At 39.6% G+C, this 22,167-nt stretch overlaps 1 protein-coding gene across 2 annotated transcripts in view; it reads left to right on the top strand.

Annotated features, from left to right (window-relative positions):
• The window catches only part of SVEP1 (sushi, von Willebrand factor type A, EGF and pentraxin domain containing 1), a 187,626-nt gene that overhangs the window by 77,666 nt on the left and 87,793 nt on the right, over window positions 1-22,167 (top strand). For both annotated transcript variants that reach the window (XM_061631879.1, XM_061631871.1), the window contains exons 9-22: window positions 869-998; window positions 5,421-5,528; window positions 6,746-6,877; window positions 7,533-7,727; window positions 10,539-10,660; window positions 11,001-11,109; window positions 11,689-11,874; window positions 12,143-12,376; window positions 12,935-13,096; window positions 14,707-14,868; window positions 15,492-15,653; window positions 18,197-18,288; window positions 19,305-19,398; window positions 20,373-20,486. In XM_061631879.1, the coding sequence (XP_061487863.1) occupies window positions 869-998; window positions 5,421-5,528; window positions 6,746-6,877; window positions 7,533-7,727; window positions 10,539-10,660; window positions 11,001-11,109; window positions 11,689-11,874; window positions 12,143-12,376; window positions 12,935-13,096; window positions 14,707-14,868; window positions 15,492-15,653; window positions 18,197-18,288; window positions 19,305-19,398; window positions 20,373-20,486 (2,002 nt within the window). The remainder of the gene's footprint in view (window positions 1-868; window positions 999-5,420; window positions 5,529-6,745; window positions 6,878-7,532; window positions 7,728-10,538; window positions 10,661-11,000; window positions 11,110-11,688; window positions 11,875-12,142; window positions 12,377-12,934; window positions 13,097-14,706; window positions 14,869-15,491; window positions 15,654-18,196; window positions 18,289-19,304; window positions 19,399-20,372; window positions 20,487-22,167) is intronic.

Genomic DNA, 22,167 nt, shown 5'->3' with positions numbered 1-22,167 from the left:
GTATATGTGGAAATTTCCAAATTTTGGTGAGTTCTTACTAAAAATAAATAAATAGTAGCATGGATTTGCTTCACCAGTCTACATAGGATTTATTGCCCTGTGTGTGTGCAGGAGGGTTCAGTGCATGAATGGCATAGCATGTCTTTTTATTTATGTTCAGCAGGATCTTGTGGGATTTCCAGTGGGAGTTTAGTGTGGAGGAACATCTTAGCCTTTTCTCATTAACTCTGCAGGGAAAATAAACCCTTAACTCCCCTCCCCCGATGGCTAAAAGCAGTTGAGGGGATAGCAGTTAACTAACAGAAAGGAAGGGTTCAAATTTCCCCCTTCTTGGTGCCATCCTCCTACTGTAGATGCAGTCTGAGCAGCTGCATTAAGTAAAGTAAAACAAAAACTACATGCAGTGTGGTTGACACCATGCAGCACTTGAGTATAAGTACTCAGGATGCTCAAAAGTAAAGCACCAGTATTTTCAGAGTAATCGAAGTTGAGACTGCTATTGAAAAGAAAGGAAGGCAGAGCAAAAGTTGATGTGAAGAAAACATTTGGAATTGACAATGAGGTGGTACATTCATAAATACAGATTTAAACCCAAAAGCTAAAATATAAATGCACAAAGGACAAATGCATTCAGTTTCGTATATGACTATGCTGGTAATTCTATTGGACAGAACTGGACCTGATTCTTTTTTTTCCCCTTAAAAAAAAACCTGCATGTTGATTCAGCCAACCAGTTTCAAGTTCCTTTGCATAATCATTTTAGCTCTGAAAGTAGCTACTGATAACTATTTCCTAGCATTTAATTTTAGTCTTGCCTCAGAATTATTTCATGTCCTATATGCCTCTAAAAAGTTTGTTCCCATTGCAGGTTTCAATCCATGTTACTCCAGCTTTTATACCACCTTACCTTTTTCCAGTTGGAGAAGTTGACATCACATATACGGCAACTGACAGAACTGGCAACCAAGCAAGCTGCACTTTCAGCATCAAAGTTATTGGTGAGTTCTACTGAGAAATTATACACAATCCAACAGAGAAAGTCTACACATCCCAACAAGGACTCTAGCAGCTTAGCAAATATGGAAATGGACTGCCTTCAAGTCGATCCTGACTTATGGCGACCGTATGAATAGGGTTTTCATGGTAAGCAGTATTCAGAGGGTATTTACCATTGCCTTCCTCTGAGGCTGAGAGGCAGTGACTGGCCCAAGGTCACCCAGTGAGCTTCATGGCTGTGTGAGGATTCGAACCCTGGTCTCCCAGGTCGTAGTCCAACACTGTAACCACTATGCCACACTGGCTCTCACAGCAGCTTAGTAGAATAAATCAAAAGAGAGAGAGGGTCTTACATGAGTTCTGAATGGATGTTCAGGCTTGCGTTTTGGTGAGTTTTTACGGCAAGGCACTTTCACATTTGTGGGGTGCTGTCTTGTGTTAGTGATAAATGGTAGAGAGTTGTTCGGGAAACCTTTCTCCCTTTTAAATAATGACACAGCCAAGAAGCTATCCACATGGGGTTGCCTTTAAAAATAGCTCAGAAATTTTGGTCTAAATTGGTGTAAAATGTGGCAGCAGCCTGACTGTTGTCTGATGATTAGGGCATGTAATTCTGATCCCATTTCAATTTCCTTGGTTACCTGTTTGCTTTCAGGCTCAGTTTTAATGTGCTGGCTTGGCCTTTAAAGCCATAAATTGTCTTGAACCTGGTTACCTTAAAGACAATCTGTCCTCATTTAGACCTACTTGCCTTGAAGACCCTGTTCTCTGTGCCACCATCTTGGGCCATTAGGCAACTGAGCATTACAGACAAACAGGGTTTTCTCAGTGGTGGTGCCATGGCTTCAGCCCATTTCGGACAAAAATGACTTAGCCACGGTGCTGCATGCTGTGGTAACTTCCAGACTGTATTATTGCAATGTGCTGTACATGGGGCTGTCCTTGAAGACAACTCGGAAACTTCAACTGGTCAAAAATGCAATAGCCAGATTACTGGCTGGGGCTGCTTTTAGATCTCATATAACCCGTTTTAAAAACAGCTGCATTGGTTGTCATTTGGTTTCCGGGCCCAATTCAAGGTGCTCATGTTAGTTTTAAATTCCTAAACAACTTAGGCCCCAAATACCTGAAAGACCACCTCCTTCCCTACAGAATCTCTCAGGTGTTGACATCAGCAGAGGGGGCCATTTGGTAGTTCTTCCACCCTCAGAAGATGGGGGGGGAATGGCCCAGGTGAGGGCAATCTCTGTGGTGGCGCCTAAATTGTGGAACTTCCTCCCCACTGAGGTGTGGCAGGCACCTTCATTGTAAAATTTTACTCAAAGACCTCTTTACCCTGGGCATTGACACCTGAGATGTATATTTTTAGGACCACCCTATTTTTGATTTTAGGTTGTTTTTAATTGTCTTTAATGCCATGTTTTAAAATTGTTGTAACCTGCCCTGGGACCTCTGGGTGAAGGGCGGGTAATAGATGAAGACAATGATGATGATAATAGTTCTGAAATTGCCTTCTGGTGGAAATTTGCTGTCTTTTTGACAGAACTTGAAATAATTCTTATTTCAGGAGGCATTTAATGTATAGCTGTGCTGCTTTTTTTAATTTGATAGCTGCTTCTACATTTGCTTTTTGTAATTGTTTCTGGTTGATGTAAGGTGCCCTGCATGTTTTATGAACAGAAGAGTGGGGTAAAAGAAGATGCCTCCCTCTTCCTCTTTGATCTCATCTCCCACTCTCAACCCTGCCATCTCAAAAGTAGAATCCTGCTTGCCCCAGCAAGCCCACACAGTAAGGGAAAGTGAGAGTACATTCTTAATGTTTATATAAAGGTCCCAGATTCAGTCCTTTGCATTTGCATTTGCATTTTATTTATTTATTTATTATTTGATTTATATCCCACCCTTCCTCCCAACAGGAGCCCAGGGTTGCAAACAAAAGCACTAAAAACACTTTAAAACATCATAAAAACAGACATTAAAATACATTAAACCAGAACAACTTTAAAAACATTTTTTTAAAAAAGTTTGGAAGAGATCTTAAAAAAAGGTTTAAAAGCATATTAAAAAGCAGTTCCAAAACAGAAGCAGACTGTGATAAGGTCTCAACTTAAAAGGCTTGTTGAAAGAGAAAGCTCTTCAGTAGGCACCGAAAAGATTACAGAGATGGCGCCTGTCTAAGGGGAAATAATTCCGATGGGTAGGTGCCACTACACTAAAGGTCCATTTCCTGTGTTGTGCAGAACGGACCTCCTGATAAGATGATATCTTCAGGAGGCCCTCACCTGCAGAGTGCAGTGATCAACTGGGTATATAAGGGATAAGAGGGTCTTTCAGGTATCCTGGCCCCAAGCTGTATAGGGCTTTGTACACCAAAACAACCTTGAACTTGGTCCGGTAGCGAACGGGCAGCTAGTGCAATTCTTTCAGCAGTGGGGTGACACGTTGGCAGTACCCTGCCCCAGTGAGCACTCTTGCTGCTGCATATTGCACCAGCTGCAGCTTCCAGACCAACTTCAAGGGCAGACCCACATAAAGAGCATTACAGTAATCCAGCCTGGAGGTTACCAGTGCATGGACAACAGTGGTCAGGCTATCCCAGTCCAGAAACGGCTGCAGCTGCCTTACCAGCCGAAGCTGGTAAAAGGCACTCCTAGCCACTGAGGTCACCTGAGCCCCTAATGACAAAGATGGATCCAGGAGCACCCCCAGACTATGAACCTGCTCTTTCAGAGGGAGTATGACCCCATCCAAAGCAGGCAACTGACCAATTATCCGAACTCGGGAACCACCAACCCACAGCGCCTCCGTCTTGCCAGGATTCAGACTCAGTTTATTGGCCCTCAGCCAGCCTACCACCTAGTCCACGCACTGGTCCAGGGCTTGCACGGCCTCTCCCGATTCAGATGTTACAGAGAAATAGAGCTGGGTATCATCAGCATACCGCTGACACCTCCCCCCAAATCTCCTGATGACCGCTCCCAAGGGCTTTATATAGATGTTAAAAAGCATGGGGGACAAGATGGTACCCGGTGGCAAGCACCTTGTCTACGACATCAGGCTGCATCAACTGAAACCATTCCCAAGAAGTTGCAGAAGACGTTGCACTGGACACCTCATTGGGGACTACGGTAAATGTGGATGGGGCATCAAGACTGCTATGGAGGCGAGTAACTTTACCCTCAAAGTGCCTTGCAAACAATTCACAGTGGACCTCCAAAGGATCTAAAACTCCATTTCCTGGAGTTGATGTCAACAGACTCCTGACAATATGGAAAAGCTCCACTGGACGGTTACTTGAGGATGCGATGGAGGCAGAGAAGTGGGCCTTCTTCACCGCCCTCACCACCACACAGTAGGCACGGTTATGATGTTCTACTCGTGCCCGATCAGCCTCACAGCATGTATTTCACCACTTGTGCTCTAGCTATCGTCCAGCCTGTTTCATTGCCCTTAGCTCACTGGTGTACCAGTTAAAAGATCTTTTGTTATGGCATTGAGAAATAACCCATACTAGGGAGAGATGCTGCCTGTCATTCAAAGCAGCCAATGCTAGATTAGAGGGACTGACTCAGTAAAATCAGGCTCATATAGGAGAGGAGGCTTTTGATATTAACAGTGAAATTGACAAAGTACCCTTTAGAACTTTTGATGGGGAAATGTGTGCCATCTTTCCAGCACTGGACGTACATGCCCAGTCTCCCCTTTTTAAAAGGAACTTACAGCAGCTTGATAACACCACTGGAAAACAAGGGTTTCTTCTCTGGTATAAAGCATTTCCCTCTCATTTGTCAGTCCTTGTTGGCCAGGTGTAAAGGACAGTTGTGGCTCACTTTGTAGGATTTTGTGGATAAGGTCTTGTAAGATTGCAGTGAGACATAAGTGAGGATGTGGCTTCATGGCTATGTTGAGATCCTAGTTGTTAGATATGGAAAGGAATCTGGCAGTGGTCCAGCTGCTTATGTTTCTGCAGAGAAGACCCAATATCCACGCTGTTAAAGCACTCTTCAGATTCTTATCAGAATAATCTTATTAAATGCACATGTCTGAAGTTTAAAGCTCACATCAGTGAACTTATATTCTCCATTAATTTCATGGGGCTTCTTGCCAGTGCACATATGCCTAGGATCTTCAGACATGGCCTGCACAGTATCTGGTAGTTGAGAGCCAGCGGGGAACCACTAAATGTCTGTTTTAGTGGAATTTCAGCTCTTTAAATGCTTTTATTGCAGTCTTAAACATGATGTATCCATGCTGCATTTATTGACACAAAATGGTTTATGTTTCCTCTTCTAATGATTCTCAAGTCTATGGGGAGCTCTTATCTCAAACTTGCATGGCATCTCAAGAGTTTGACTTGATGTTCTTGTTTTTTTTCTGCTGCTGCTTTTTGATTAAGTTTCTTTCTGTGCCTTCACATTATTTAGACAATGAACCCCCGGTAATTGATAAATGCAGATCACCACTGCCAGTTCAGGGAGCTGAGAAGGAGTACAGAATAACGTGGGATGAACCACAGTTTTCTGATAACTCAGGTAAGCTATTATGACAGGAAAAAAATATATGTGAAAATGCCCCAAGAAATCATTTTACAGGTTTCTGTGATGGGGATTGTTAGTTTGGTTTATGATGCATTTTGGCCATTAGACTTAGAGCACATTTCTAATCATGATAAGTATTAAAAAATGAAGGTTCTCAAGATAAAGCCTTTCTTATGCAGTAGTAATTGATAAAGAATGAATGCTACTTTATGGCTTTTATTCTCACCCTTGCTACCATAAGAATAGAACATTTGGGATAATAGCTTGCATGTTGCCTGGATTCCACTGGTGGGGGAATCCTCTGGGCAGAGTTCTGTTCATGAGTCACTCCCACCAGCAAAAGGAGTGGAAGGTGACTTTCATCAGTGCCTCCCTCCTGCTGGAGTCTTGTGTGCTCCCTGAAAATCTGCTCCAGAGAACTGAGGGACTCTCCAGTGTAACATCAGAGGGGGCTGCAGAGGGAAGGGGAAATTTTCAAAACTTTTCTCCCCCTTCTGGCAGGATCCTCCATTAGATCTTGGTTCCATGATTCAGTGGAAGGAGCCCTTCTGTTTGCAATCTCCTACTTAAGATACAAGTAGTTATAATTTAGTACTAGTTAACCTAGTACTAAAATAGCATAATAAAACATTCTTAGAAGAGTAGAATTTCCCATTATTTTAATACACAGAGCAGTGATTTTAATCCATGATAGTTTACATATTTTCATTCAAATGATAAATAAGCAATTATTACAGTGATGGTGGTTTATTATTGTTGTGTTTATTATTAGACACATCAGTTCTACTCAATTCACACAGAATAGCATAGGATTGTGGGAAATGGACTATAAATATGGTTTGGAAGAGTGGGAGAAGTCATTTCATCCACACAACATAGTGGATGAAATGACCTCTTCTGCTCTTCCAAACCATGCTTATACATTCCCACATTCCTATGCTATTCTTGTGAATCTATTAAATTAGAGGCTTGGTGAAATCATATTAAGGCTGGGGTGTGCATAATGTTCCCTCCAAAACCATTTTCCAGTGCTCCATAGATTTCATTGGGATTGAGCAAAACCAGAATCCTAGTGGATTGTACTTCAGGGACTTAAAGCCCAGAACAATGATTTGGGGGTCCAGGCTTGTAGGTTGGTAGAGCTACAGGTTTGTAGAGCAGAAGCACTGGAATGGCTTCTACTTCCTTTTTCCCCTCTCTGGTTATTCTAGGAGCAGCCATAAAAATAACTAAAAGTCACTCATCTGGAGATCTCTTTCCCAAAGGAGAAACAGTGGTTCAGTATACAGCCACCGACTCATCTGGAAATAACAGGACCTGTGAGCTCCACATAGTCATCAGAGGTTTGTTTTGCTGGTGCTTACATTTAAAATAACTTCCACAATTTAGGAACTTCCAAAATTCTCTGAATTTCTCTTCAGCTCTCAGAATTCCAAATTTTTAATTCATCTGCTGTTGCTGCTGCTGCTGCTTCCAGTTTCTGAATTATGCACAGAGTGTAGTCTGCCAGAGTTTTAAGTTCCTTTGGTTAATTTGTATCTTTTCTCTCCATGAGCAAAAAACAATATTGATATGATCATATGTACAGCTGTATCCAGAGGTTTGTGTGGGGTGCTTTACCAATGTGCAGGTGTCCTTGTGCACATCAGTAAAACACTGCACAAAAAGGCTCTTGCTGCAATAATATATATGATCACATCAAGATTCCTTTATTGCAGTGTTTAGAAATGAGCATATACACACTGATAACACAAAGGGAGAGGGACATGAAAGTTGTGGGAAGTTTCATATGGTATTAATTTTGGAAATCAAACTGAAATTCAGGAGGAGTTAAACTGAGAGAAGACACAGAACAATAAAAGGTGCAGGTGGGGAAATTAGCAGGAAATCTGCTAATCCTTGTGGACCACAGGTTCAATATCCAGAATCAGGAAGATTTGCATTTTACACACAGAGAGGAAGCATGAAAGCTTTTCTCAGGTTTCTTTCTTTTTTCAGGCTCTCCTTGTGAAATTCCCTTCACCCCAGTAAATGGGGATTTTGTATGCACAGAAGATGAAAGAGGTGTTAACTGCACGTTACGCTGCATGGATGGCTATGACTTCACATCAGGTTCCAGTGAAAACTATTATTGTTCCTATGAAGATGGTATCTGGAATCCGCCTTATTCTACTGAGTGGCCAGACTGTTCTTGTAAGGTTTATTATATATCTTTCAAGCATCTGGTGTGTTCTTTGTCTAAGCGATAAAGGAATAGGAACTGTGCATTATAGCTACACAAATAGCTTTGGTTCATCGGTCCAAAGCACATGAATCAATAGCCATTTGGGTTGCAACTGCCAGAACATTTGGTTAATAATCAGAAGTGTAGAAGTGCATGTTACACCATATTTATTTATTTATTATTTGATTTATATTCCGCCCTTCCTCCCAGCAGGAGCCCAGGGCGGCAAACAAAAGCACTAAAAACACTTTAAAACATCATAAAAACAGACTTTAAAATACATTAAAACAAAACATCTTTAAAAAGATTTTTTAAAAAAGCTTTCAAGACTTTTTTTTTAAAAGGTTAAAAACATTGGGTTTTTTAAAAAAAGTTTAAAAAACATATTAAAAAGCAATTCCAACGCAGATGCAGACTGGGGTAAGGTCTCAATTTAAAAGGCTTGTTGAAAGAGGAAACTCTTCAATAGGTGCTGAAAAGATAACAGAGATGGCTCCTGTCTAATATTTAAGGGGAGGGAATTCCACAGAGTAGGTGTAGGCACATTAAAGGTCTGTTTCCTATGTTGTGCAGAACAGACCTCCTGACAAGATGGTATCTGCAGGAGGCCCTCACCTGCAGAGCGCAGTGATTGACTGGGTATATAAGGGGTAAGATGGTCTTTCAGGTATCCTGATCCCAAGCTGTATAGGGCTTTGTACACCAAAACTAGAACCTTGAACTTGGCCCAGTAGCAAATGGGCAGCCAATGCCCATATTGGATAGTGTTGTACAGTTGAAATACTGTATACATCTAGTGCCATACAGAGCTCCATTTTAAACTGAGTCATAAAAGCTGCTCCATGTTCTAAACAGTTTTCATGTCACAGTGAGTTACTGCATTCCTTTTTTGAATAGTGTTGCCGTGGCCTGGATAAATCAGCTATATCAGAACATTTTGCAATTGTATACAAGTTCCTTGGCATGTGGGACTGTAACTCTGGGAATTGGGGAGTAAGTTGAAGGGGCTTCCATGCTATATACCTTCCCTCCCTCCCTCCCTTTTTATTCTCCTAAAGCTATTACTGAAGCTACAATTTCTAGTTTCTACATGGTTCTACCACCAATTTGTAATAATAATAATTGTTTTTATAGTGTATTTTAAACAGTATCTTATTATTGTTATATTTTGATGTTGCTTGGTTTTTGTTGCTTGTTGTTTTGATTTTTGATTCTGTTATATTTACTGTATTTATATATCTTGCTTGTTTTATCTTTTATGTACACCGCCCAGAGAGCCTTTTTGGCTTAGGGCGGTATATAAATAAAATAAAATAAATAAAAATAAATAATAAAAATTTGTGCCATCAACAACCCTTAGATTCCTAGCTGTCCAAAGAAATGCTATGTAACATTTTTGAAATCAACGCTAGGACCATTGCAGGTGTCATTTTAGTGCAGGCCATGGGATCAAGTGCAGTCTCACCTCCTCCCTTCCCTCTTGTGCCTCCCTAATCTCTGGTTATTGAACATCGGCACCAGTCTTACGCAATTCTCATTTATCTGTATCTGAACTTCTGATTATCCAAATATCTGGAACATCTTAGAAGTCATTTGAACAAAAGCTGATACTCCTTCTTATGCAACCCAGGCTTCAGTCTATGGCCTCAATCTCCTTGTCGTAATGAAACTGGTGGTACTTTTCTCCAAGTAACCACAGCTAGGATTGAAGTATTAACTATTGAGAAATGTTTGGAATTGTTTTTGTCTGAATAATAAAAAAGACGATGCTGTGTTATTTAACAGAGATTCCAGGCACCTGGGAGAATTTTTATCTCGCCTTCCTGCTGACCTCTTCAGTGACACACACAGGGGAGGAACTGGATTAGATCTGTAGTGATTAAGTAAATACTGAAATGTCAGCAAGATACTTTTCTTCATCAATTGTTCAAAATAGAACTCCTAATTTGAGGCACATTTATCTGGAATAAAGTCTTCTAGATTTCATGTTGGGGTTTTTTTTATTTTAATAAATGCATTTACCCATTCCTGCCTCCCAGGAAGTATGTTTAGGATTGCAGACTCCTTCATACTGGCCTGGTTCGCATGTCATGGTAAGTCAGAGTGTGGCTTACCATAATTGCAGGGACATCCTGGCTCCTGGGGAGGAGCTTGCACCCACGTTGCTCTTCCTCCTGGGTTTTTTAGGTTAGGGTTTAGCTTAGTCATCCAAACCCAGATTGTACCATGACCTGTAACCATAGGACAAGCCTTAGCTACAAATCACGGCTAAAACGTTGGCTGCCATGGTGTCCTGACCTAAAAAGCCCAGGGAATGAAAAAGCGGCTGCAATGCCCATGTTCATGTGTTGTTTGGCTTAGCATGATGTGTGAACACACCAAAATGTGTTGTTGGAATAACCAGTTGCTATCCATATACACTTGCTGAGAGTAGTCAGATACATTTTGTCATAACAGTTATGATCCTTACTTTCTTAAACCTCTTGCTTATGCAAATTGCACCAGGACGTTCTCCATTTTAATGTAACATATCTTAACATAATCTAGTACAAACCAGGCTAACATATTTTCCAGACAGTCTCCCTCCCTGCTGAACTACACGCACCTGGTGAATACTTGTATTTTAGCAGACCTTTTAGTAAGTGTTTTTGATTCTGTGGTTAATTTTAACTGATTTTATCTTTTGACTTTGTTGTAGCCTTGTTGTACACTGTTTAGAAATGATGATGTAGAGCAGTATATAAATTGTTAAATAAAGAATCTTTCCCACAATTTTTCAGTGAATCGCTTGGCAAATCATGGTTTCAAATCTTTTGAGATGCTGTACAAAGCAACACGATGTGATGACAGCAACCTTCTTAAAAATTTTGTGGAGGCTTTTCAGAGTGCACTTGGTAAAATGGTATGTTACTAATACATCATATATTTTTTAAAAAATAATCATTTAATAAATGAATTGCTTGTCCCCAAAATGTTGAGCATGGAATGTGTGAAGCAGAAAAAAAAATTAATTTCAGAAGTAAAGTTTCTCTTCTATAGCTCAAATAAGTTTAATTATTATAATAGTTCATACCTTTTTAATAAAATACATTTATATTCCCAAATCAAGCTTGTTTATTTCTGATTTGGAATAAAGTATTTAAATTACTTGATACTAGGGAAGTTAAAGCTTTGTATCTAAAGTACAGAAGCAGGTATGTTGAATAAATGTTTTTGTCTTACTTTTAAATTTTGGTTTACAGGTTCCGTCGTTTTGCAGTGATGTTGAAGACATTGACTGCAGACTGGAGGATTTGCCACAGAAACATTGCTTAGAATATAATTATGACTATGAAAATGGCTTTGCAATTGGTAGGTTAATTATTTTGTTATTCACTAGCTCTAAATCTGCTGTGTAACCAAAATAGGAAGGGAATTTACAGTAATCTTGAAGGATGTATTTGTCCAGCTATCAAATCTAGATAAATGCATGTGTCAGCCCTGGATAAAGAAAGCTTCAGAGAGTGTGGAGGTGATTCAGAGTGGAGAAATGGTGGGTGGGAAAAGGGTTAGACACATATACACATCAACAAGTGTTTATTCACTTCAAATTCCCACTTTCCTGAAGCTGCTTTTCTTACTTATTTAACAAACTTTGTATACTACTTGATTGTAAAAAACCTCTAAGTGTTTTGGAGAATAGCATTGGTGCTCTTTTACATTTGTTTGAGTGTAATATATAGTAAGGCCTATGTATGATTACCTGTGCCATGTGTTAAGGTTGGGATCTAATATTTGCATCCATGTGAGAAGTGTAAGGTCAGATTTCTACATGCATTTTCATTCTCTTCTTTTAACAGTTTAGCAATGTTTTATGTGTATACTGGCATCCATGGGAGTTGTTGCTTTATTATCATTGTGATATTTTCTCTTTATACTAATGACTGCCAGGTCCTGGTGGCTGGGGTGCAGCAAATCGGCTAGATTATTCATATGACGACTTCCTAGAAGCAGTTCCTGAAGAAGAACAATTTAAACCACTGTCTGGTTCTGTGGCACACTCTCGGGTTAAAAGACACAAAAAAATGAATGTGCCTACATCAGATCACAAAATAAAGTTAATTTTTAATATCACTGGTAAGGAAGATCCTCCTTTTTATTATTTTAAAACTATTTATGAACTGAAATATTTCATACTGTGCATGATACAAAAATAGAGATTTTTGAGCGAGCGTTGAGTTGCATTTTTTTATTGCCACTATATGTAGGAGTTGTGCCTAACAATGTGTATACTGCAGGATTTCCTTATACTCTCTTGCTCTATGTGCTCTTATGGTACATTGTGGTAGCCCTCCAAAGCCTTTGTGTATGTGTGTAAGGTTTGTTTGTTTTTTCCTAATCCCAGCTAGTGTACCATTGCCTGATGAACGAAATGATACATTGGAATCAGAAAACCAACAACGCCTTCTAAAAACACTTGAGACTATCACAAACAGGCTGAAAAGGACTCTCAATAAGGATCCAATGTATTCTTTTCAGTTTTCTTCTGAACTGCTTGTGGCGGACACCAACTCGCTGGAAGCCAAAAAGTCCTTCCTCTTTTGCAGGCCAGGCTCGGTTTTAAGAGGCCGGATGTGTGGTAAGCAAAATTAATTTATAAGTCTTGCTTTATTCCATACTTTTGGGTTTTTTAAAGGAATCTAACCCTTTTCAAAAGGTTACTGAGATAGCATCATGGAATCTTAATAATTGAGGCTTTCAGTTTATGCTCTTTCTGCTTTAAAAGGAATAATGTGAAACCGGCAAATTCCCTTAATTTCTGGGCATGGACTTAGACTTGGATGATTCAGTGCTATGTCCTATGTACCATTTCATAGTACAGTAGGATTTTATTTTCAGTGCTGCTTTGTGTGATCTCAAACATTTATTGTCTGTATTGTGGCACATCCTCAGGTCAACTGAAATTGATGAGTTCCTCATTCTTCAGCCTAGTTCATGTGGATTTTCTACACGTAGAAAATTTTGTATGGAAGAGTTTTCAGCTATGTAAACCCCCACCTGCAATCTGATTGGTCTGTCTGGACACAGGTTTTCTTTGCCTCCTGTTGCTTGTGAGACCTGGTAAACAGCTAGTGTGGACAAGATCTTCATTACATGTTTCATGTTATGACTTTTATTTCATCTTATTAAATCATAGTTAACTGCCCGCTGGGAACTTATTACTCTCTGGAACACCATGCATGTGAGAGTTGCTGGATTGGATCTTACCAAGATGAGGAAGGGCAGCTAGAATGTAAGAATTGCCCATCTGCTAGCTACACTGAATATCTCCATGCGAGAAGTGCATCAGAATGTAAAGGTGAGATGTTAGCAGTCATGTAATGCCTTTTTTTTTTTAAATCAACTAAAGGCTGTTTTTCATTTTGACACTTGAACACTTCTAAGTGTGTGTGTGTGTGTGTGTGTGTTGTTTTTAATCATATTTATAAGCTGTTTTAAATGGTCAGAGAAACTATAACTAAATATTTTAAAATAAAGGTCTCATATCCATATCTAGAAGAGTGCAGCAAAATGCTAAATTTGTATTGTTATTTTAGAAATGTATAATAATGGTGCATAGAGGAAGAGGAGAGACTTGCGTATTACAGCTTACCATGTTCTGTGCTGTTTGCTACTACTTTATTTATAAAACGACAGCAACTGATAAGAAATGTGTGAGATAGAAACTTCAATAATTCCCTACACTTCAGAGAATGAAGTGTCCTGTTTCACAAACAAAATAGAAATAACACATGATGATGGAGCTGAGAGTACTGAACTGCATTTTCACATATGGAGAAGAACCACTTGGCTGAAGCTGACTGCTGGTTGCTGGAAAAAGAAAACTAATGCAAACAAAAACCATTACGTAAAACAAAAAACATTATTCCTTTGTTGTAGTCCCATAATAAGTTGCAAAATTGCAAAGGCAGTATTAAAAATTCAACCTTTTTGTAGAAGTTAATATAGACGCTTCTTAATATATTTATTCCATAACATCCTTCAACCAAATGTTTCCAAGGCAGCTCACAACAATGGGTGATAACCAGCATTGTATGAGCAGAAGTCCACTCATGCAGCAGGACCTCCCCTTCCCCTCCACCCCTGTACCCTTCCCAAATCAGCTTAGAAGTGTCCCCCAACTTCTGGAGCAGATTTTGGGGGCACATGATGGCTACAGGGAGGAGGAAAAGAAGGGAAATCATAGAATAGTAGAGTTGGATGGGCCTATAAGACTATTGAGGCCAACCTCCTGTTCAATGAAGGAATCCAAGTTTTCAATTAATATTTCATTTTAAATTAATGTTCTTTTTTAAAACAAACAAACAAACTTTGGTTCTCAAACTAGAATGCATGAAAACATAACACCCACTCACCAGCAGAAACCTGCAGGAAGATCTGCTGCACCAGCAAAAAATCATTTTTAGGTACCCACAGTTGCATATCATTCAATAAAAATAACAATAAAATCTTCAAAATTGTTAGAAGAGCAAGCATAAAACAAATGATAAAAAACAACAGTAAGAACAGCTGATTAAAACAATTTTAACTTCAAGTCAGTTTAAGTGGCTCACGACCTTTTATCTTTTCCTCAACTATTTATCCAATGTCATTGGTCTTTTCAGTGGAGTCTTCACATCAACCGCACAGTGCCAATCTTCAAGTGGGCTTCTTTATTCTGTGGGTGACATTTTGCGTAAATGCTCAGCTGTCACAGTAAGCACATTTGTACTGGTGGCAGATGCTCTCTGTTAATTGTATTTGGCAAACGGTTGTGGTATGTAGATCCTTTGGACTTATAAATGGTCAGTTACAGTTTGTTTTAGAGGTTTTTCTGCCCTTGGTTTACTAGGTTATTGGCTATTGGCCTTGATGCATATTTGAAGCTAGGTATTGCTTAATTCTGATGTATTGTTCTTGCATAACTAGCTCAGTGCAAACCAGGAACCTATTCTCCGAATGGCCTTGAGATCTGTGAATCATGTGCTCTTGGCAAATATCAGCCTATAGCTGGATCTAAGCACTGTATTTCTTGCCCAGAAAACATGTCAACGGTCAAAAGAGGAGCCATGGAGATATCAGCATGTGGAGGTTTGTGACATCTACATTCCGGGAAACAGCATGTTGCTAAACTGTGCAGTATAACTTTCCTGATCTTTGCATAACTGAAATATTTTTGAATAGCACTGTGCACTGTATTGTTAATCTATTCTGTTTGTGAAGCCCTTAATTTTCAGAACAAAGTAAAAGATGGGGTTGAACTGAATCCATACTTTTTGAGCTAAGAAGTAAACCACTTTTTGGAGAGGTGTGTAATTTTTTTGCCAGTGGCAAATATATCATGGTGATTTCTAGCAGATAACACCAGTACTATAGCAGATCACTCCTATGTGTCATTGGTGCCTTTTTTCACTTTTTACGATAAAAGAAACTTGGGGGGAAGTTAGCATTTTATCTATGTTGCTTCCTGCCAGGCCTGCACAAATTATGACCCACCATCCAAGTAAGGTGACCCACCAGTAGTCTGATAAATCTCCTGCTTGGGTCTCCATTCAATTTAATAAAATGTGCCAGATGTCTAGACTGGCCTTGAATTCTGAATATTCTTATCTTCTTCCATCTTACACAAACTCCATCTTACTCCAATATTTTATAAAAGGACTATTTAAAGATGGTATAGCAGTTGCTGAAAGAGTTTTGTTTGCACTTCGTAGTACCTTGTCCATCTGGAGAATTCTCTCGTTCTGGTTTAATGCCCTGCCACCCCTGCCCCAGGGACTATTATCAGCCTGACCCAGGAAAGTCCTACTGCCTGTCCTGTCCATTTTATGGGACTACTACAGTGACTGGTGCCAGGTCTATAATGGACTGTTCAAGTAAGTTACCTTCTTTGAAAGATATGAAAATCTGGCAGTAGCAGATAGAGTCTCTCTCTCTCTCTCTCTCTCTCTCTCTCTCTCACTCACTCACTCACTCACTCTCACACTCACTCACTCACTCACTCACTCACTCTCTCTCTCTCTCTCTCTCTCTCTCTCCACACACACACACACATTTTTACTAATGGTTGTATCCAAGAAAAAGCTAGGTGTTGTTTTTACTAGAAAAGGGTACAGTGGGGAATCAGCTGCCCAGGTTGTGTAACACTTTTTCACATAGGGCAGAAATAAAGGGGGTAAGACAACAATGAACAGAAAAGGGTCTCTTCATAAGGCTTCAGGGTATTCATGACCATCCTGTGACCAGATGGATTAGCAGCCTTCTCCCTTAGAAGTATGGCTAAAGTTAACAGTAATTGGCCTGCATTATTCTCTAAGACCATTTCTCTCATAGCCTCTACCCAGCTGATAGGCTGGGCAGGCACTAGCAAATTATGAGTCGCTGCTGCCTGCCCCCCAGGCCAAATAATTTGGATTATTGTTTAATAGGCTGCTCACAAACGTTTCAGCCTGTTTTTCTTTCACATGTTCTTTCCCCTATTGCCATTATAGGCATAGTCCATATTTTCTCTGGCATTCATCAGCAGTGGTTTTAAATATTTAGGAAATAGTTTCAATTCAGTGCAAGTTAATGTATAAAACCAGGATGTGGATGGCAGGGATGTGTTATAAATTTACTGGGAAATCTAGCAGGAATTAAGGCAATTAAAGAGCCATGGCTCCATCATGGCCTCTTCTTATTTAGATCAGTGGTTCCCAACCTTTATGAGCACGGGACCCCCTTTATAAGCTGAAATGTTTTTGTGACCCCCTCCCCCCAGGGAGGCAGGCTGGCTGCCAGGAAGGAAGGGGGAAAGCAGCCTTTCTTTGCAGGCTTGCTTCTTTTTGCTTCACAAAAAGCCCTCTCCTCTCATTCTAAGTAAGGGTGTTGCCAGTAGCGGCAGTGCAAGGAGACAGGAATCAGTGATAGTAATCCCCTCTTCTTCTGGTAGCTCCACCCTCAGCCTCCTTTGGCATCTACCATGTATTTTGTAGGCAGATGCCTGCCCTTAGTGTGCCTGAAAGACGCTCTGGCGCTTCAGAAAAGGCCTCCCCTCTCGTTTGGAGCAAAGGGGAGGTGTCATCTGCAGCGGCAGTGGAAAGCAGACAGTGTAGAAGGAGTGAAGACTTTTTTAAAAAATTAATAAATAATTCATTTCTTTACCGTTCACGGCCCCCTCTGGATTACTTCGCGACCCCCTGGGGGTCCTGGCCCCCAGATTGGGAACCACTGATTTAGATAATGCCAAATCTCTGTAGTGGCACATGACCCATTCATTTTGACCTTGAGATTGATGAAGTTATTTGCAAACTAAGATGCTCAGCCTCCCAACTGAAATATTATCTTAAGTTTGGGTGTTGAACTAAGGCCAAACTAGAAGTAACAGTAACAGATCCATGTATCTGAACACAGATCTTTCCAAAATCACATAGACTGAGAAAAAGAGGCATGCATGTAAGAATGGAAACTTCTCTCCATTCTTAGCTTACCTCCAGAAGGATGCTAGTCTGCAAGAAAAGTGCTTGGGGAGAGGTACTGTGGGGAAGTAAGCAGCTAGTGTGGGTAAGGATGCTTGAGGATCCTATTTAGTCCATGTTTTTAACTAGACCAACCTGCTTCCCAGACCGATACTTAGATCAGAACACAGTTATCCTTTGGTGTTCACGCTTCTTTGAATTTTTCAATACAGTTCTTGGCACAAACAAATTGTAAGATATATACAAAAATGTATATTTTTGGATGAAATGCATACAAACATTTGTTTTTAGGATAAAATGGATATAGAATACTTTGGTTTTTTTGGTGAAAGGATACATCTTAATAAATACAGATTTTCATGTTTTTTAAATCAGGATTGTATTCAATGCTGCATAAGTAGAGTTCTATTACAGGACTTCCCTTTTTTCTCCTCTGCCGCTGTGCTGCTGGAGCAGATTTTGAGGGTACACAGGGGGCTGCAGGGGAGAGGACAGGAGGGTTATGTTGTGCAAGTTACGTTGTGCAAGTAGAAGTCTGTTGCGTGAGCAGAATAGCAGCACTGGATACAACCCTCACAGATTGATGTGGAAACAAGATAGAATGGATTTATGAATAAACAAATGTGAAACTGACCCAAACCACAAATAGTACTATTCAACTGTATTTATGGGAGGAGGCTGTTTCATCTTGTGTGGCCTTTAATAACCTGTTAGTTCCATGATCTACGCTTCAACTCAAATACAACAATGGTTTGAGTCTAGCCAACTAGCCGAGTCTAGCCAAGGCAGTGTCACACATTTGCAGTTGCCAGGGTCTCATGCTGTAATTGAGTATCTATAGCCCCACACAAACTAAAGGTGATCCTTTTTCCATTGCTGTATCATTGATTGTGTCACAACCTTGACCCGGAAGACCTTGTCAGTGGAATTTTTACAGCTGCTTTCATGTCAATCCCATTTAGGTTTTGGCTCTACTTTCTCTGCAGCAGAAGAGAGTGTAGCACTGCCAGTCTCTCCGGAAAATATCAGGAACAAATACCAAATCAGCAGCCAGGCAAGAACAAACAAGCATAATTGTCTAAAGTCAGCATAAGTATTAAAAATGAAAACATATTGCATGAATACTAAATTATTGTTGTCTCCTGTAATATTATTGTTTTTTATTTCATTTATATCCCACCTTTCTCCAAGAGAGTTCAAGGCTACATCTTAAATTATATTTTATTGTATATTTGTAATGTAGCTTGTAAATTGCTCTGGGAAGATTTTTTTCCTTGAAAAGTTGTACACAAATCTATTACATGAAAATAGTTTAAAAAATAGAATACATGGCTCTTCCCCAACCCCATTTTATCCTCAGAACACCTCTGTGAATTAGGTTAAGCTGAGACAGAGTGGTTGGTCCAGGGTTACCCAGTGAGATTCATAGCTAAGTGAAGTTTTGAATCTGGGTCTCCCCTGTTCAGCTCCTTTAACCATTGAACTATACTTGCTCTCTACAATTCTGGTTACAATTTGAAATTGCAGAGATGAGCCAAAACTACATGCAAATACATGTGGGTTTTTTTTCAGTGATACTGTTCCTTGTGCTGTTTTGTTCTATTTCTTTACACTCATTGTCCTCAAAATCCTTTTCCATCATTGCCATTTAATCCAATTGGATGGTGAAAACCCAGGTGCCACAGGTGTCACAATGCCGCATCCATCCATTAGTAAAAGTTGCTGAAGGTGTGCATAGGAACAACAGAGCAATTCTCACTGCCCAATCAGTGTATCATGAATTTCCACCGAAGCAGGTGAAAATATTTCAGGCCTTGCAAAATGCTAGATTTATCCCAAAATCCAAATTGGTTAATGCCCTACAAAGCCCTCAAGCACATGAAAGAATAATCTTATGTGACTAAATGGGACTTACTTACGATCATGAAGTTCATTTAATTATTTAAATAACTACACTGGCTTATATATGGAGGGCTGCTGGGAAGGATGAACCAGTTTGCTGCTTGCATGGTTTTCTTTGCTTGCATTTTTGCTTTCTTTATAAATTGTGTTATTTCCATTCACGAACAGGTATTCCATGAGTGTTTCCTGGAACCATGTAAAAATGGAACTTGCAAGCAAGTTCGTAGTGGGTATATTTGCATATGCTTCCCTGGATATGAAGGTAAATAATAGTATTGATGGACATATTTTACAACACATTTTGATGAACACATTAATTAGATATAAATAATTGAGAATGGAAGGAGAAAATGCATTAGTGTTGTTTTTTGAGCTCTTACATTGATGACTCCAGTACAGCTAAAGTTATTTTTGATTAAAACCTACTTAAAGCAATGAAAAGTGGTAGTCATGACTAACTTAGTGTTAAAAGGATGCACAGCTGATCTTCTGGATGTATACTCAGAAGTGGGTCCCACCAAGGTTATTGGTGCTTATTCCCAGGTAAGTTGTATAGTGGAGAATCTCTGGCCCTTCAGATGCTGCTGGACTACAGCTTCCATCATCCCCGACTATTGGCTGTGCTGGCTGTGGGGCTGATGAGAACAATAGTCCAAAAACATTTGGAGGGCACCAGGATCTTCATCCCTGATGCATAGGGGTTGCTGGCATAGGCTGCAATAGACTGGAGTAAATGATAATAAATTCAGTGGGAACCACTTCTGATAAGACACAGATAGGACCAGGCTGCACATATTCTGTAACGTTAGCCAGATAGTGTGAATTGTTCTCATATCGCCTATTTTAATATTACATTTAAATAGCATCTTGTTTTAGTAGAGAAAAATATTTATTTAAATTTCATTTATGAATCGCTTCCCATGAAGCATCTTGAAGAGATTTAACAATAAAAGCATGCATAAAAATAATGTCTAATAAATGCAGATACAGACTGGGATAAAAATCTCCACTTAAAAAAATGTAGGTCTTAAAACAGTTGCTGGAAACATGTCACCTGTCTGATATGTAACTGGAGGGACATATAATGCTTTGATACATTTAGCAATCCAGGCAAATGGCAATATAAACCACATTTTATATTTATTGTATATTTATTTGGAGTTTTAGTTTGATGCTTCTTTTTTTTTTTCCCCTTAGTAATCCAAATATATTTCTTTTCTTTCGGGTTGTATTTAGGCTTAAAATGTGAAACAGATATTGATGAGTGCAAGTCATCCCCCTGTTTCAACAAAGGGATTTGCAAGGATGGCAATGCAACATTCATTTGCCAGTGCCAGCCAGGCTACACAGGTGACAAATTATGAACTAAGACACCAATTCCAGGTTGCATACTTTAAAAAACAACTGTGGATCATATTTGCTTCATCTTTGCCTTCTAAGGATTTTCTTTTTACAAAATTGAACCTCTTCGGTTGACTGATGAATATACTTTCAGTCATCTTTAATATATGTTTTATTGTTGCAATGCAGAGGATGTAAACAATGCATGTTTAAAATGTTTTGAGTAAACAAAATGATCTCCGTAATTGACTGTGGCTCATTTAAGTGTCAGAGGCTTCAACCTGAAGCATATTTATCTCAAAACATGTCCCATTGTAATTGTTTATTGCGTTTAATACCTTGCTTTTCCTTTCAAAAGGTTAGAGTAACTTATGTATGGTTTCTTGTATCCTAGCAGCTGTTGGGAACAGACTTGCTTAGCTTCAGTAGCAGACCTGTGTCATAATAAGTAGAAATAGTTGGGCTTGTGCTGACAGTCTTTAGTACTTGTATTTGGGGAGGCAGGGAACCGCTGGTGGAAAAATCTTGAAGTTTTATTTTAGAATTCATTCTTCTTGCATATGAAGCTGCCTTTTACTGTGTCGGACCAGTACTGACTAGCTACTCTGACTGTTAATGGCTCTCCAGGGCCTCAGGTACAGCTCTTACTCAGTTCTTCTACTCTGTGATACTTTTAGCTAGACATGACAAGGCTTGAACCCGGTACCTTCTTCATACAAAAGCATGTGATCTACCATATAGTTGTGGTCCTTCACCTGATGGAATCGCTATGCTTACTACTTTTTATGGGTTTAACATACCAGGATTGCCACTCTTGAACAGGTACTAGGAATAAATATGAGCAAGATTTACAGAGTGATTTGGCAAAAAATAAAATACACCGAATCCAGAATAAAATTCTTAGTGTGTAATGATGTGGTAAATGAAAGTTCAGATGAAGCATTGGTAGGTAATCACAAGACACACATTAGACTAAATGGAAGGAGCATGTCTTGCAAAAGCTAGCAATGTTCTCGTTTCTTATGGAAAGAGGAGAACTGCACCTAGGTTGTAAATGACTCTCTGGCCTGTTCCTCTCTAGGCCTCCCAGCATCCAGCATTTTTGTGGGGTAGCCTGTACGCTGGGAGTCTGGAGAACAATGGGTTACTGGATACTATACGTGACATGTGGGAGATACTCACCTTATGAAGTATGCCTGAACACATTGCCGTGAGATTGCAGTGCAGCATCACGCCTAGCAAAGGCCTCAAGGGGAAGTAAAGTGAGAAACCAATGGGAATTTGTTCTGTATGAGTGGGAGGGAATGGATCATGCCACCATTTGGTCAATGTGGTACACAGTTAGAATTTCAAGACTTGAATACATAAGTGTGGGAGTTGATCAGCAATGTATCACCACTGATTGGCCAGAAACAGGGATGGAGGAGAAATTAGATTCAGTTCACATTTAAAGCCAAAACTATCAACTTTGCACTTTCCAAAACAATATGAAAACTGAAACGCAGCCCTCCTTCAAAATTCGCACTGACTCAAATTTTGCAATGCAATTTGCCAACCAAAAAATGTTTACAAAAATGTATACGTTAGGGGAAAGTGTGCATAAGAATGAATATATGAGTGAAAATAACGCAAAAATGCATTACATGATGAGATATGGCTTGCAAAAATGTGTACATTAATCAAAACTGAC

This window comes from Rhineura floridana, chromosome 1 (assembly GCF_030035675.1).
Source record: "Rhineura floridana isolate rRhiFlo1 chromosome 1, rRhiFlo1.hap2, whole genome shotgun sequence".
Classification (NCBI taxonomy): domain Eukaryota; kingdom Metazoa; phylum Chordata; class Lepidosauria; order Squamata; family Rhineuridae; genus Rhineura; species Rhineura floridana.
Note: the sequence above shows the minus strand (reverse complement) of the source record. Positions and strands in the feature narration are given on the sequence as shown.